This window comes from Lissotriton helveticus, chromosome 6, assembly GCF_964261635.1.
Source record: "Lissotriton helveticus chromosome 6, aLisHel1.1, whole genome shotgun sequence".
In the NCBI taxonomy this organism is placed as follows: domain Eukaryota; kingdom Metazoa; phylum Chordata; class Amphibia; order Caudata; family Salamandridae; genus Lissotriton; species Lissotriton helveticus.
The window spans coordinates 2,054,660,133-2,054,676,098 of record NC_136067.1 but is presented as its reverse complement, the minus strand read 5'-3'; the positions used below and the strand labels follow the sequence as shown (position 1 = coordinate 2,054,676,098).

Below are 15,966 nucleotides of genomic sequence, written 5' to 3'. Positions count from 1 at the left end.
CTCAACCCCTCACCCTCAACCCCTCACCCTCACTCACCCTCGACCCCTCCCCCTCGACCCCTCCCCCTCAACCCCTCACCCTCCCTCACTCACCCTCACCCCCTCACCCTCACTCACCCTCACTCACCCTCACCCTCACTCACCCTCAACCCCTCACCCTCACCCTCACTCACCCTCAACCCCTCACCCTCAACCCCTCAACCCCTCACCCTCAACCCCTCACCCTCACCCTCACTCACCCTCACCCTCACTCACCCTCACCCTCACTCACCCTCAACCCCTCACCCTCACTCACCCTCAACCCCTCACCCTCAACCCCTCTCCCTCACTCACCATCAACCACTCACCCTCAACCCCTCACCCTCACTCACCCTCACCCTCAGTCACCCTCACCCACCCTCACTCACCCTCACTCACCCTCAACCCCCCACCCTCACTCACCCTCACTCACCCTCACCCTCACTCACCTTAAACCCCTCACCCTCACTCACCCTCACCCTCACTCACCCTCACTCACCTTAAACCCCTCACCCTCACTCACCCTCAACCCCTCACTCATCCTCACTCACCCTCAACCCCTCACCCTCACTCACCCTCACCCACCCTCAACCCCTCACCCTCACTCACCCTCAAACCCTCACCCTCACTCACCCTCACTCACCCTCAACTCCTCACCCTCACTCACCCTCACTCACCCTCACTCACCCTCAACACCTCATCCTCACTCACCCTCACCCTCACTCCCCCTCAACCACTCACACTCACTCACCCTCACTCACCCTCAACCCCTCACCCTCAATCCCTCACCCTCAATCCCTCACCCTCACCCTCACTCACCCTCAACCCCTCACCCTCAACCCCTCACTCATCCTCACTCACCCTCAACCCCTCACCCTCACTCACCCTCAACCCCTCACCCCCTCACCCCCTCACCCCCTCACCCTCCACCCTCACTCACCCTCAACCCCTCACCCTCACTCTCCCTCACCCTCACTCACCCTCAACACCTCACTCACCCTCAACACCTCACCCTCAACCTCAACCCCTCACCCTCACTCACCCTCACTCACCCTCACCCTCACTCACCCTCACCCTCACTCACCCTCACCCTCACTCACCCTCACCCTCCCTCACCCTCACTCACCCTCAACCCCTCACCCTCACTCACCCTCAACCCCTCACCCTCACTCACCCTCACTCACCCTCAACCCCTCACCCTCAACCCCTCACCCTCAACCCCTCACCCTCACTCACCCTCACTCACCCTCAACCCCTCACCCTCACTCACCCTCACTCACCCTCAACCCCTCACCCTCACTCACCCTCACCCTCAACCACTCACCCTCAACCACTCACCCTCAACCACTCACCCTCAACCACTCACCCTCAACCACTCACCCTCAACCACTCACCCTCAACCACTCACCCTCACTCACCCTCACTCACCCTCACTCACCCTCACCCACCCTTACCCACCCTCACCCTCACCCTCACCCTCCCTCACCCTCACTCACCCTCACCCTCACTCACCCTCACCCTCCCTCACCCTCCCTCACCCTCACTCACCCTCAACTCCTCACCCTCACTCACACTCAACCCCTCACCCTCACTCACCCTCACTCACCCTCAACCCCTCACCCTCACTCACCCCTCAACCCCTCACCCTCACACAGTGCAATAGGTCTCAGACCATTTCAGTTACAGCTTTAAGAAATGTTTATGGCTTTTTTTATTTGTAATTCTTTAGCATTGGCTACAGGAAACAAAAATGCTAAACATTTACAAAAAAAACCCATAAACAATTCTAAAAGCACTAACTCTAATGGTGCGAGACCTATTGCATTTCCAATGCTTGTTGGCTTTGTCATTGATAGATTTGTCATGGATTTTGTGTAAAATATTTTTGTTGGGGTACCTGCCGGGTCTCGTCAATCTAAAAAAAAAATAGTGGGTAAAAGCAAAAATATTTTTGGTCTCAAAAAGCACATATTGGCATAGTAGTATGTGGCAATGAAGGGAACTACTTTGTGAGTGGGTGTGCTTCTTGTGAAAAGGTCAAACACCATCACAGTGAATGTAGCCAATGGCTGTAGTAGGCTGCCCACCACCCCATACTGTAGTGGGCAGAGGAAAACTGAATAGAACACAACAGGCCAATGGATTTATAAGGCTGGATGGAAAATAAATCATAATACCTTGGTTAAAGTCAGACCCAAAAAAATACACACTGATAACTGCAACAACTAAATAAATTATATGAGATTAAATACTCCCAACAGTATATCACAGATCAGTGATCATGGAAGAATTTGGGCACAGGCAGAGATCCTTTAAGAGGTCACCTTAAGAGGTCACAGAACTCCCAGGTAACTTCCTTTATCCTTTCTAACATGTTATAATATGTGGGGGCTTGTGGTACCCTGTAGCAAGCCGGTGCCAAACAGCCATGTGGTTGCTACTATTTAAATGTCAAATGCATGAGTGCTTCCCAGCATAGGAAGGTGAACAGCCCAGATATGGAGTGGAAGTGAATCAAAATCACTTTCCATCACTCCCTACTCAGATCTTTGATTTCTCATTTTGTACTTTCTTCCCGCCCCTCTAGCATTCTTCACATTTAATATGGTCTAGATCGGCTTTGGCGGAATGTGGCATCCAGGCAGATGTGACAGTGGTCAGATACCACTGTCACATCTGCCTGGATGCCACATTCATGTGCGGAGTCAGAGCAGGAAGTCAAAAGGCTTTGCAAAAGCCTCAGGCCAGGTGATTGCCTTGTTGATCCATCTCCAGAAATATTCTGTCCACATTCTTCCCCGGTATTAATAACCTAATTGAGCCAGTGGGAAGAGTTAGCGGAAGACATGGTGGATTGTCACATTAGAAGGTCTTCTTTTGAGAGGAGGACTATGGACTGACCTCCCTCCCTATGCCAGGTCGACACACGGTCCGTCCTCCAGCAGGCAAGGTCAAAGTGGATGGAAGGAGGGACCTCCTAGCCAAGAAGGGTGGCAAGCAGTGCTATGAAATAACTACCCACTTGAAAAACACTGTTACAAGGAGAAAGCGACATACATTCTCATTACAGCCATGCTGTGACATCATAACAAGCCTATAATAGTAAAGAAACTACAGCAGCATCTAGGGAGGTTAGGACCTCCCACTAATATTTACAGAGTGGCATATAACTGTCTTTCCATTTCTAAGTTCAGTAAACAGCAGGTAACACTTGCTCAGTGTAATGGTACTCATTTTACCAAACTCAAATGGACCAAAGGCTCAGTTTGCTAGCCAGGATTCAAATCTGTGACTTGCAGGTATTTGCAGATGTCAACAACCAGCATGAACTCACTAGCCCTAGTGCTGACGATAGTAATTCCCAAACCAAACACGCACCTGTATATGGAAACGTTCTCAATCAGCGCGTTGCTCTCAGACTCCTGCAGCACAAGTCCTCGTGGGGAAACCGTGAGCGTGACCTTCTGGAACTTCTTGGATCCCACTCTAGCCTAAAAGAGGAAAGCAAAGAGGTCAGTTCAACCTACGATAAAAGCGGTCAGTCCAGTGACAAGCATGGCATTTCTTGGTGGTCTGCCACCTTATTACATCCCCTAATCAGGTGTGCACAAATGGTCAGTGCCCTTCATGAGCCATGGAAACTAAATCCAGACCAGAGGAGGTTTGAGGATTGGGCAATACACACCAGCCATGCCAACAGCCCAATAATCACCCCGATCTGAACAATAAACTCCTGGACTCCCGTTGGAGGCATCGAGCTGTCAATAAACGTGTCTGCGTGTCGTGTGCTTGGAAGCTGGCAGTGAGGGTTCTTTGGTGAAAGAGCGCTGGAGCTCCCTGTCCTAGAAGTCAATGACCGTAAGAGGAGCGACAGAAAACCTTTATCAGTAGACGCGGACATGTCTGTGATGACAGACAGAGTCGGTCATCAACAATTAGAACAAGCATTTCAGAAATTCAGAATTAGACGACCAACAACATATGATCCCCCTCTTCCTTTTTATTTAGCCCAAACTCTTCTCTAAAAATGATATGGAAATACAACCTCACCCCAAAACTAGGCAACCAGTTTTCTGTCCAGGTATTTCCAACTTCACACACAAGACTGGCAGTAATTCATGGCCCAGCACTGTAACAAATCAAGCGAAGGTATGTCGTTTACAACCTGATGCACCATCTGAAGCCAGATTTCAGCAGAATATTCACTGCCACATTCTTTTTATTATTGCATTTATCTGTGAGGTAGGTCACAGTAAATAACACAAAATGCCATCAATGTCCAGTCAGAGTAATAACCACAATGAGGATTAGGGCTTTAATGTACACTCTGGCAGACAGAAACGTCAGATCTGGAATATATAAGAAGAAAACAAGGTTGGTGCGAACACCTTCTGCAGCTGAGCGTTCTTACAGTTCTTGAGCTATGCGTAAGATGTTCTATCCCATTTGTCCTTAAAGTCAGTGATATTCGCTTGCGCTGTGCCTGAACTCACACGCGGGGGCCTACGGCCTCCAGTCTGTGGAAGGGCCTTTCATCACAAGGGAGGGAAATCTGTGCTTCAGACACAGGCACCAAGGACCAAAGTCTGGCACTGGCCTATATTTGGATATCACATTAGACAAATCACTGGGCTAAAGCCTTAGCAGACGAGATTGCCATAGCCACGAAAATAAGAGGTTTTCCACAAAAAATGCATACGCCCAAAAAACCAGCAACGGAGCAAGATCCCAACCTATTTAGTCACTATTGAGGTGTTGAAGAGTCAGTTCTTGAAGTTAACCAGAGATTCGACCCATTATTTCCTGAAAGGAACAGTCCAGAGTCACTTGAGTCCCACAAGCCGCCAAGTCCTGGAACGCCCTCCCCCTACGACAGACCGCAGACCTCCCGGCATTCAAAAGACTGCTCAAGACCTGGCTCTTCGACCACTAGCTGCACTCCCCCTCCCCCCCCCGCCAGCGCCTTGAGACCCTAGCGGGTAAGCAGTGTGCTTTACAAATTCCCTGATTGATTGATTGACAACCAGTTTGTGATTTTGTCAAAGGAAGGGATGCAGTAATGGGTCAGCGCCCATCATGGACTCCCAATATCCAGGAGCCGCTGTCCCAGAATCCACATTTGTGGCCTAGATTTTTCAAGGGCATGGCATGCACGCACTGCGGTCACAAGCGTCACCAGGTCCCATGGAACAGCTGGTTTGAGCATCTTCGCTCATATGTTGACCAGGACAGTCACATAAGGAGCAACTCCAATGGTCTCGCTTGGATGTGAAAGACCCTGGGGCAAATTAACAAGGGCATCACAGCTTTTCCATGCCATGCAGAAGACTTAGTTCAGGCACTTTCCAAACAAAAACACGCTATAAAAGACTTTCTGTCAAAAAGACAGCATTTATTTAGTAAAATGTTTTACAGCGCATTGTACATTGCCTTTCAATTACTTGAGAGCGCCACGGATAGGCCAGAGGTGCAAAATAACACACAAGAAACATATGAAATCATTGTCACTTCATGTCACCTTCTTTTCTTACACATACATCAATACACTAACATCTATTCGGGTTCTAGTGCTAATATATGTGAGTCACTAACAATCGTAAACACACAAGCATCAAGCATTGGCAAGGCCAATAGGTCGGGCATCAGCTACCAGACTTTTGGCTTTGCCAATGCTTGTTCTGTTACTTTTTTTCTGTGTCAAACATTATTTTTGACGAGCTCCTGAGGCCTCGCCCACGTAAAGATATAAACATGAACTTATCATAAAAGCACAGCATAGCCATCCCTCGTACGAAAGATAACTGCAATGGTGGATGTGCTCTCTGTGAAAGAACAGAATGCATCACTCACAGTGAAGTTAGCCAATGACTGTTGCAATGTCCATGAATGCTGTAGTGGGCAGACAAAAATGTGAATGAAAATAACAGACCAATGGATGAAGAGGGCTGGTTGGAAACCTATATAAATAATCCTATTAGGTCTATAATTGTAAAATCAATGGGTCTTGGCTAATGCCAGAGCCATAAATCAAGAAGATGTCAAAACCATGCACTTCCCGAGATTGAAAGGCTTTCCCAGAGTGGCTCCTCTACTTATTGGTCCGATCGTTGCCCCTCGATGCACTTGAGGCGGCTCAGACTCTTCTCTCCTCCTGCCACGCGCCCCTCAGTTTGACCCACGGTGCGAGTCCTTCCAAGTGAAAGAGTGGAGTTGACACCCTAACAGGGAAGTCACCCGGCCACTGCAGAAACGACAGGGCTTTATACACAAACACCTGAGATCTCTGTGGGCCAAGGAAGTATAAAGTCGGTGCAACTTCTGAGATTGACCCTTTCTAGGAGACAACGGGGTGTCCACCCCACACCCAGCCTCTGCAACCACACCATTAACGAAGAGGTGGTGGGTTCTACTCATAGGGGTGATTTTCCACCCACCACTTACACGCAACCCCTCTTCTTCTTTGGATACTCTTTTTTGCCATATTATCATGACTCTGACTCCCCCACACAGACCATATTACAGATAAGACTCCCTCCCAGCAAGAGAGGATCTGGTCTGGCTCAAACAGAATCTAGAATCTGACTCTGCCCTCCCTGTGCCTAAAAGCAACAGAAACTAACAGAGGACTGCCGTAGCTATCTCCTCTACTTTGGCGGCCATTTTGGAGTGGTCTGACCCTATCTCTCCTCTCTCCTAATCTCAAGTACCGAGTGTCTACCGTTTATTGCAGTATTATACCTCTACATGTACTTAATGCACTAACGGATACCTCATATACTTCTGGCTGCTCACTAGGGGCATCTCTGACTCCTGCTGCTTTTCCTTTGCACATCTATTATGTATATAATATATATATAATATCAGGACCTGGTCCAGACTTCCTACCGAAGAGTGGGCCAGCATTCTTAAAAACACCTGCCCGGCACGCGCAGACGATCCGGCTGTCGCTGACAGCAATTTCAGAGAGTGGATCACCTCCTCCCTGGACTCCGTACTCCCACTAAGAACTAGGGAGGATAAAAACGGAAAACCTGGGTACGCCCCGTGGTATACCACTGACCTCCGACTCCTCCGTAAAAACTGCAAAAGAGCCGAACGGCTTTGGAGGAAAGACTGGCAGCACTCCAGCAAGGATGCATACCACAATACAGTCAGACTCTACAAAGATGCCATCAGGCACGCCAAAGCCTCCCACTATGACACGCGGATTACAGAATCTTCTAATTCAGCCAGGGAATCCTACTTAATCGTAAAGGAGCTGCTCAAAGTACCCCATTCACCGTCCTCCAGTGTCCCATCGGTGGACCGAAGTAATGACCTAGCCACGTACTTCAACGATAAAATCGCCCGTATACTAGTTTGCCTCCCCCCGCCCGGGCCCACCAGCCACTTGGACAATTCGACACCCCCCAGTCAAACCGAAAGTCATCCTCGTCCTCAACTTGAGACATTCAGGCCAGTAACATGTCTGGAAGTCGAGCGAACTATGACCAAAATGAGAAGTGGTTCACCACTTGATGCGGCTCCCATCAGATTCCTCAAAACCGTTGCCCCTGTCATCGTTCCCACGGTCACGGAGCTCATTAATAGCTCACTTACCCAGGGATCTGTTCCTGCCAGCTGGAAGAGCGCGGTGGTAAAAGCACTCCTTAAAAAACCTCAGCTCGATCCAGCAGACATGGGAAACTATCGACCAATTTCTCTCCTACCGGCAATCAGCAAGCTAGCTGAGAAACTGGTCAACAGACAATTGTCCCAGTTCTTTGAAACAAACAACATCTTACGGGAATCCCAAACTGGTTTCCGCCCGGGCCATGGCACAGATACTGCCCTCCTCGCCGTCATCGAGGAGGCAAGGCGCATACTGGATTCAGGAGGGTCAGTGGCAGTGATCCTCCTGGATCTCAGCGCAGCCTTCGACACAGTCAACCACCGTGTCCTCCTCCATCGGCTCGAGGCAGCAGGGATCACCGGGACGGCACTTAGTTGGACAGAATCCTTCCTCACCGGACGCACGTTCCAGGTATGGGACGGCATCTACCACTCAGCCACCCTCCCCCTCACAAGCGGGGTCCCGCAGGGATCTTCCCTGAGCCCGACGCTGTTTAACGCATATATGGCTCCCCTGGAAGACGTGGTGACACCATTTAACATAAAAATGGTAAGCTACGCTGACGACACTCAACTGGTCGTCTCTCTATCCCAACTAGCCGACCACCCAGAGAAACTGGCGAACTGCCTTACCCAAATACACAGCTGGATGAGTGATTCATCACTAAAATTAAACGGGTCTAAGACCGAAGTGATGCTCCTGGGAAAACAATGGGCAACCATCCCCCCAACAGTCTGGCCCGACGTATTCGGAGAAATCCCCTCCCCGAAGCGTGAAATCAAAACCCTTGGAGTATGGCTCGAACCGGAGCTCACCATGAAGACGCAAGCGGCCAAAACTGCTGGCACCTGTTTTGGGCTCATGCGCACCACCCGTAAGATCCTCCCATTACTTCCTCCTCCCTCTAGGAAACTTCTCATCCAGGGGCTAGTTTTGTCCCGTCTTGACTACAGCAATATGGTCTACCTGGGCGCCCCAGAGGCCACCCTGACTAGACTACAGCGGACACAGAACGCTGCGGCCCGTCTGCTCACGAACCTTCCGTCGAGAGTGTCAGCAAAACCAGCCCTCAAGGCCTTGCACTGGCTCCCTGTTCGCCAAAGGGTGGAATTCAAAGCCATGTGTACAACACACAAACTTATCAACGGATCTGGCCCTACTATCCTCAGCAGCCTGGTCACCCCCTACAAAGCATCCATATCCCTCCGTTCAGACAGTGAGCACCTAGCCAACGTCCCCAAATTCAAAAGGACCCGCACCGGAGGCCGACGATTCTCAGTGCAAGCGGCCGTGAGATGGAATTCCCTCCCACGCACCCTCAGACTGGAAGCCATCTACCTGACCTTTCGCAAAAAACTGAAAACGCACCTATTCCCGAAATAACTTTTCCTCCTCCCTCCCTCTCCTTACAGGATAAACAATCTCCTTACAGCGCGGGGATGCCCTTGGGTCACCAGGTGCTATACAAATCGCTAAAATAAATAAATAAATAAATAAATAAATATATACTCTGACCTGGTATATCATTAATATTATACTCCTTTATGTATATTACACCCCTCGCACTTTCAATATAGTATTGCACCGTTAACTACCTCATATCTCTAAAAACTACATATCTCTTCACTCTGTATACGTGTATCTTGTTCTAGTGTAGCACTAATATTACACCTCTAGACTATCCACTGTTATAAGCTGTACCCTTCTTCCTCTATCTCAGTACTGCACCGACTGCTACCTCATACTCTTATTACTACTATTACTATGCTACCTCATACCTGTATTATTACTATTAGTATTTTTATACCTATGCTACGTCGATCTCCCTTCACATATTTCTGTCTCCATCCTTTGCGGTAAGGTAAACCCATTCCACTCCGCTCCTTGGACTGCACCAATTAACACCTCCTACATCCTGTTTTCGTTGTATTTTGAGTCTGATTGTGATTATTGTATTTAGATTTTGATTCTGACCATGTTTACAACGACTGCTGAGTCTGATTGTGATTATTGTATTCAGATACAGTGATTTAGATTTAGATACATACTACCTCATATCTCTTTTGGACGCTACCTCATATCCCTTTTGGATGCTCACTAGTGTCACTTATAACGCCCTAGCTCCTACACCCAACATTACAGCCTCTAAAATGGAGCGCAACGGCAAGCACACTTTTAGAATTAACTACCCCTCCACCCTCACCAAAAAACCACTAAACGTTTTAAACATAACTTCATGAGGTCGCACCCTGAAACACCCTTTGCCGACACCTACTTCTCACCGGGCAATGGAGCCCTGAATACCGATATCATCTTCCACACCTCACGCAGAGCCCAATGGAGAAAAGTGTTCCTAACCCTACTTACCGTCTCCTCCACCAGGAAAACAACTCATGGCCTAACTCTCTCTATCACACCTTCGCACCTCTTCCCTGGCAGGACTACCATTACTATCTATAACAACGGGATTGTCCTAATTCAATCCACGGACAAGAACCTGGAACTACTAGACAACCTGTTCCCCAAGTTCAAAGAGCACCTCTCCAATCTGCGGACCCCCACCCTGATCTCCACCAGCACCATCACCCCTGACGTCGCAGCCCCCACCTACAACACCTCTACCCCCAGCACCCCAGTAAATAGCCCACCTGCTGTTAACACCCCACACTCCCCAAGGACAGACTCCCCCAGCACCCCAGTAAATGGCCCACTTGCTGTGACAGACACAAATGTCGCCACCTCTTATACTAACCGCCCCTCTAACGTGATCCCTTTTACCCCCATTCACATCCCCCCTATCCCTCTCCTCCCTGACATAACAACCCCCACCCGCAACACGCCACCTGAACACACCACCGCTCGGAGTTTATCCACCCCCCCCCCTCCCATCCCCCCACGACAGACGCCTCCCCCTCCCCAGCTCCCTCCCCACTCTCACCCACGACACTCTCACACCTGACAGAACAACTCTCACCCACAACACGCCACCATCTGATAACATCACCACTCGAAGCCTATCCACCCCCCCTCCCATACCCCCCACGGCGGACACCTTTCCCCCCCAGCCCCCTCCCCACTCCCACCCACGACACTCACACCCTCCCAACAACACACACAGAACATACCACCTCACCTACCTTAGCATCCCCCTCTCTCCCACCTCCTATTCTCAGCCCTCACTACCCTCCGGTCTCCCCCACTTTCTTCAGCCTTCACTCACTCTTCCACTCACCGGCACCCTCTCCCACTGGCGGCACTACCTATGCCTCCCACCCACCGCCATCACCGCCTACTTCACTCACACCCCCCGTCCACAAAGACGCCCACTCTTTGAATGCCATCCCACCCATTTGCACCGCAGAACATTCCAACAACGCCAGTATATCCCCCCCTTCGATTCCCTGCCCGCTTTCCAGCTCACTACACAACCACTCACCAATGGCTCCCACCACCTACGCCATCCCCAATGCTCCCCCTGACCAGACTTTACCCACGCTCCAACAAGTCAAAGAGGATATTCTACAAATCAAAAAAGATGTCCGCGCAATCAAAGACCTGCTCTCATCACAGCCCAGTCCACCTCCCATCATCCCTCTACCCTACAAAGGACGCACCCGCCCTACATACCCTCGCCTCCAACGACATCCGCGCTGGCCGACTATCCCCGTTCGCAACAACTCCCACCGCCCCCGCCGTGTCCTCAACCCACTGTCGGACCGCGACCTATGCTCACTCCTACGCTCTTATGGCTCAGGTCCGGTAAAACACATACCCAGCACACACATCCCCATACCCACAATTCTTACAAACCCTCTGAGGCCCCCAACACTCAACAACAGAGGTTCCGTCCCTAACAACCTCAGAAAAGTTCCCCTCACTCTAGAAAGCTCGACCACCCCTCTCTCTCCCAAACTCAAATGCATCCTACTCAACTGCAGATCGGCCCAGAGACACTCCTCCGACATCGCAGATCTCGTCTCAGCTAGGGATCTGGACCTAGCCATTCTAACAGAAACTTGGCTCACTGAAGCCTCTACCCCGATTATGGACATACTAGTCCCCCCCAACTATCACATCATTAGGTTAGACAGGTCTTCAGACAAGACGGGCGGGGGAATTGCATGCATTTTTAAAAGCAACCTCTCCGTTACTAAAGTCACCTCCCCCTCCCTCTCCTCCTGTGAACTCCTCTGCCTCGACATCACCAGCGAGGGCAAACAAGTTTGTGCTCTACATCTCATCTATCACCCGCCTGGTGACAATCTCATATTCACCCAACAACTCATGGACATGATCACTTCTAATGCCGGTCGGCAGACCACCCAAGTCTACCTGGGTGACTTCAATCTCCACTGGAACGATCAGAAAGACACAGTGATGAATAGTCTCAAAACTTTCCTTAATGCACTTGACCTCACTCAAATATGCGATAGACCAACACACGACAAAGGCGCGATACTTGATCTCATCATTGCCAAAGAGAATTCTACACAACTGGAGACGATTCTACCCTGCGACTGGTCAGATCACCACATTATCACCTTCTTTATCAATGAAAAAGTTAAACCTAACCCGGCTCAACCAATCAAATCCAAAACATGGAAAAGGGACATGAAGAATCTCAACCCCTCTACTCTGCCTCCCCACATCGGCAATCTCCTCCTTCCCCCTTCAGGTGCCTCGGATGTTCAATCACTGACTGACCACTACCTTGAATCTATGAATACATTAGTCAATGAAGTCGCCCCACTGCAACTGAAGAGAGTCTCCTCCAAAACTTCTAACCCCTGGTATGACGACAGACTCAATGACGACAGGCGTTCGATGCGAATGGCAGAGCGCACCTGGAGAGCGGACCCCTCAGCACTGCACCTCAAAAGGCTTAAAAACAAGAGAAATGCCTACTTCAGGAAAATAAAGCGCACAAAGTTGGACTTCTTCAGCCGCCAATTGGACCAAGCAAAAAACAGGCCAAGAAAACTCTTCGAACTAATCAAAACCCAAACAAAGGCACAACCCTTACAATCAAATAGCACAACAAGCGACACCCCACACTGTGAAGACTTCTCTGCTTTCTTTAAGCTAAAGACTGACAACATAAGAAATGACCTCATCATGGATGTAAGCCGATTCCCCAACCACACAAGAATGGCTAACACTCAACCTAAAAACATGGCTTCCTGGCAGTACTTCGATACCTACTCGGAAGAAACAATACACAAACTGCTCTGCACCTTGAAGCCCTCTAACCACCTCACAGACCCTCTACCTGCTAATGCTGTAAAAGACTTCATCCCCTTGCTCCTCCCTCTCTGGACCAAAATCATCAACTGCTCCCTGCAACAAGGCCTCATTCCAGACTCCCTCAAGGTGGGGCAAGTCACGCCTATACTCAAGAAACCTACAGCTGATCCGTCTGACCTAAACAATTACCGGCCCATCACCAATATCCCCACCCTGGCCAAACTGCTGGAGAAATGTGTCCAACTCCAACTAACAAGACACATTGACCAATTTGACCTCCTCAACTCTCATCAATCAGGCTTCCGAGCGAAACATAGCACGGAAACAGCTATGACACACATAATTGATGACGCCCTCCAAATTCTTGATTGCAATGAGTCCTGTCTCCTCATCCTTCTTGACCTCTCGTCAGCATTTGACACGGTCAAACATGAGAACCTGCTGGAGCTGCTAAGCACTAGAATGGGTCTATCGGGAACGGTTCTCAAATGGTTTTCGTCCTTCCTACACAACCGGTCTCAGAAGTTCAAGATCGATAATGTGCTATCTTCACCTGTGCCTGCAGATCTAGGTGTTCCACAAGGATCCTCCCTCTCCCCCACATTGTTCAACCTCGTCATGGAACCGCTCGCCACCTTGCTCCAAGCTTCTAATGTCCAATTCCATATGTACGCCGACGACACACAACTGTACCTAAAGCTTCAATCTCCGGAAGATATCAAACATCTGAATTCCACGCTTATTAACACTCAATCTTGGCTAGCCGATAATCACCTCAAACTAAATGCTCTGAAAACTGAGTTCCTTCTCATCTCACCCCCGGCAAAAATTTCCACCACCCAAACATGGCTCAACAACCTAACAGCACTCAATGTCCAACCCACCATCGTGGACTCAGCGAAATCCCTAGGCATCACACTGGACGCCAAGCTCAACATGGAGCAACACGTCAGCAAAGCCACAAAAGCAGCTAATTTCCAAATCAACACACTGAGGAAAATCAAACCCTTCCTCCCTACTGAAGACTTCCAAACTGCTGTACAAGCGTTAGTCATCCCTCGAATCGGCTACGGAATTGTGACCCTCAGCGGACTCCCGCTATCCACAACAGCACCCTTAAGAGCCTCCCTGAACGCTGCCGCAAGACTCATTACTGGCTCAAGAAAACATTCGCTATTTTCCCCAGATTTAAAGTCCCTAAAATGGCTGCCTTTTGAAGCCAGAATACAACTAAAAATTGCAGTTATGACACACGCGGCCGTGCACCACAATGCACCCAACTACCTCGCTCAAAAGTTGTCCATATCAGGAGGTTCGAGATCCAATAGAAGCTCAAAAAATCTACTCCTGAAACCCCGTAGATTCAGGAAAGAGAAAACTTACAAGCGCTCCTTCTCAGGAATGGCACCCAGGATCTGGAATGCGCTCCCGCCTGAAACTAGGCGTATCTCCTCCGCTGCACTCTTCAAGAAAGAGGTGAAAACCATCCTTCTGGCCAAGATCTCCTGAACCTTATAGGTGCTGGATCAGAGACTCTGCATTGCCTTGTATCAATGCTCACCTTGTCCTTTGGCACTATACCTCTACTTGATGGTGACACTACTACGCTACTTTCTTCCTACCGACCAATATATGAGACACATTGGGTCACTGATTCACCCTCCCGATGCCCCCACTCAGTGCGCTCTCTATACTAAAACACTGGTATAAGCCTTCCACACACCCAAGGTGTACCTGAACACCTCTGTAATGGGATCAATGACTTGTGCCGTTATATTACCTGTTTACCTGACTGTATATTGATATGTTTTATGTATGTTATTATTATCCTTTCATGTTAGTGACTACTACACTGCTCCCATTACCTCTGTTCATTCCTACTGCCCCTACCTTGTCATTGTGAAGCGCTCTGATATCTGTAAGGATCTTGTTCGCGCTATATAAAACTTTGAATAAATAAATAAATTAAATAAATAAATATCATTCAAAATACCTTTTCAACCAGTGAAAGATCATCACAAATCTTGTTTCTATACCAATTCAGTCATTTCATGGTGTACAGTGCAAGTGCACATTATAGTTTACTTGTCTTGGAGTTTTGACAAGTTATATCGAATTTCTCCCTGAAATTCATTTATATTTTTGTGAACATTTAGTTTTGGAGGAGAAAACTCGCAACAGCTAAATTTAGAACCAATAACTTTCGACCAGATGAGCTGAGGGGATCCTCCTTGGATAGAGTAGGTGTGCATTGCCCCGGCCCCCAGTAGACGAGGTAAGGTACCTCCGATGCCCTCATCCATCGGGGCACTTGCCACGGCTCTCCAAAATCAGGTCACATCGCAGACGCCTCGACAACCTGAGTTTTCCACGAGCACAGCACAGCTTGAAATCCCAGCGTGGCTGGCCCAGAAAAGTCTCATCTAAAATGAAAAGAATGTTCAAACATTAAATTATTAACCCTGCTGCTAGGCTCCGAGCAGAAACAAGGCAGCTCCGTCCCTTTAGGCCCACGCTTTTACCAAATTACAGGTTAGAAACCAATGACCTGGAACCCAACGCGAGTCAGTGGTGGAGCGGGGACCACGTGTTCTGCATGAGTTACGAATCTGTAAAACGCATCAGAGAGAAAGTGGGGTGAATGTGGGTGGGTGAGTGTGTCCGTCTGTCTAGGTGATCTGATGAGCAGTATCACAGGGGCTCCGGTGCAAAGCACTGGCGAAATGATCAGACCAGGAGATGGTGTGGGGGATAGAGGAGGGTGGTTCTTGGCAAGATATATTTGGGTTAGATAATCACGTCACCTTGCATTCCCACCGTCCAGATAAACCAACATTTCAGGAGCAGCAAGCAGAAACTGTTTCTAGCAAGAGAGCTGGTAAAACTGAAAGAGACCGCTCAGGAGATGACACCCCCAGAGTCCTGTTCACACTCTGCACGAGAGGAAGCGAGCATGCACACCATCACAAAAGAGGAAAAAATACTGCTCCTGCACAGGCTGATAACAATGAGGGCCACAAACGCGAGGCAAAGCAAGATAAACAGATGGAGAGACGGAGTAAAGAGGGGGTGCATTGGCTAGATAGAAAATG

At 49.2% G+C, this 15,966-nt stretch overlaps 1 protein-coding gene across 1 annotated transcript in view; it reads right to left on the bottom strand.

Moving 5' to 3' along the window:
• Nucleotides 1–15,966, bottom strand: part of LOC144763995 (low density lipoprotein receptor adapter protein 1-B-like) — a 140,514-nt gene that overhangs the window by 104,370 nt on the left and 20,178 nt on the right. Inside the window, exon 2 of the mRNA XM_078650116.1 lies at nt 3,397–3,509. Within this exon, the coding sequence (XP_078506242.1) occupies nt 3,397–3,509 (113 nt within the window). The remainder of the gene's footprint in view (nt 1–3,396; nt 3,510–15,966) is intronic.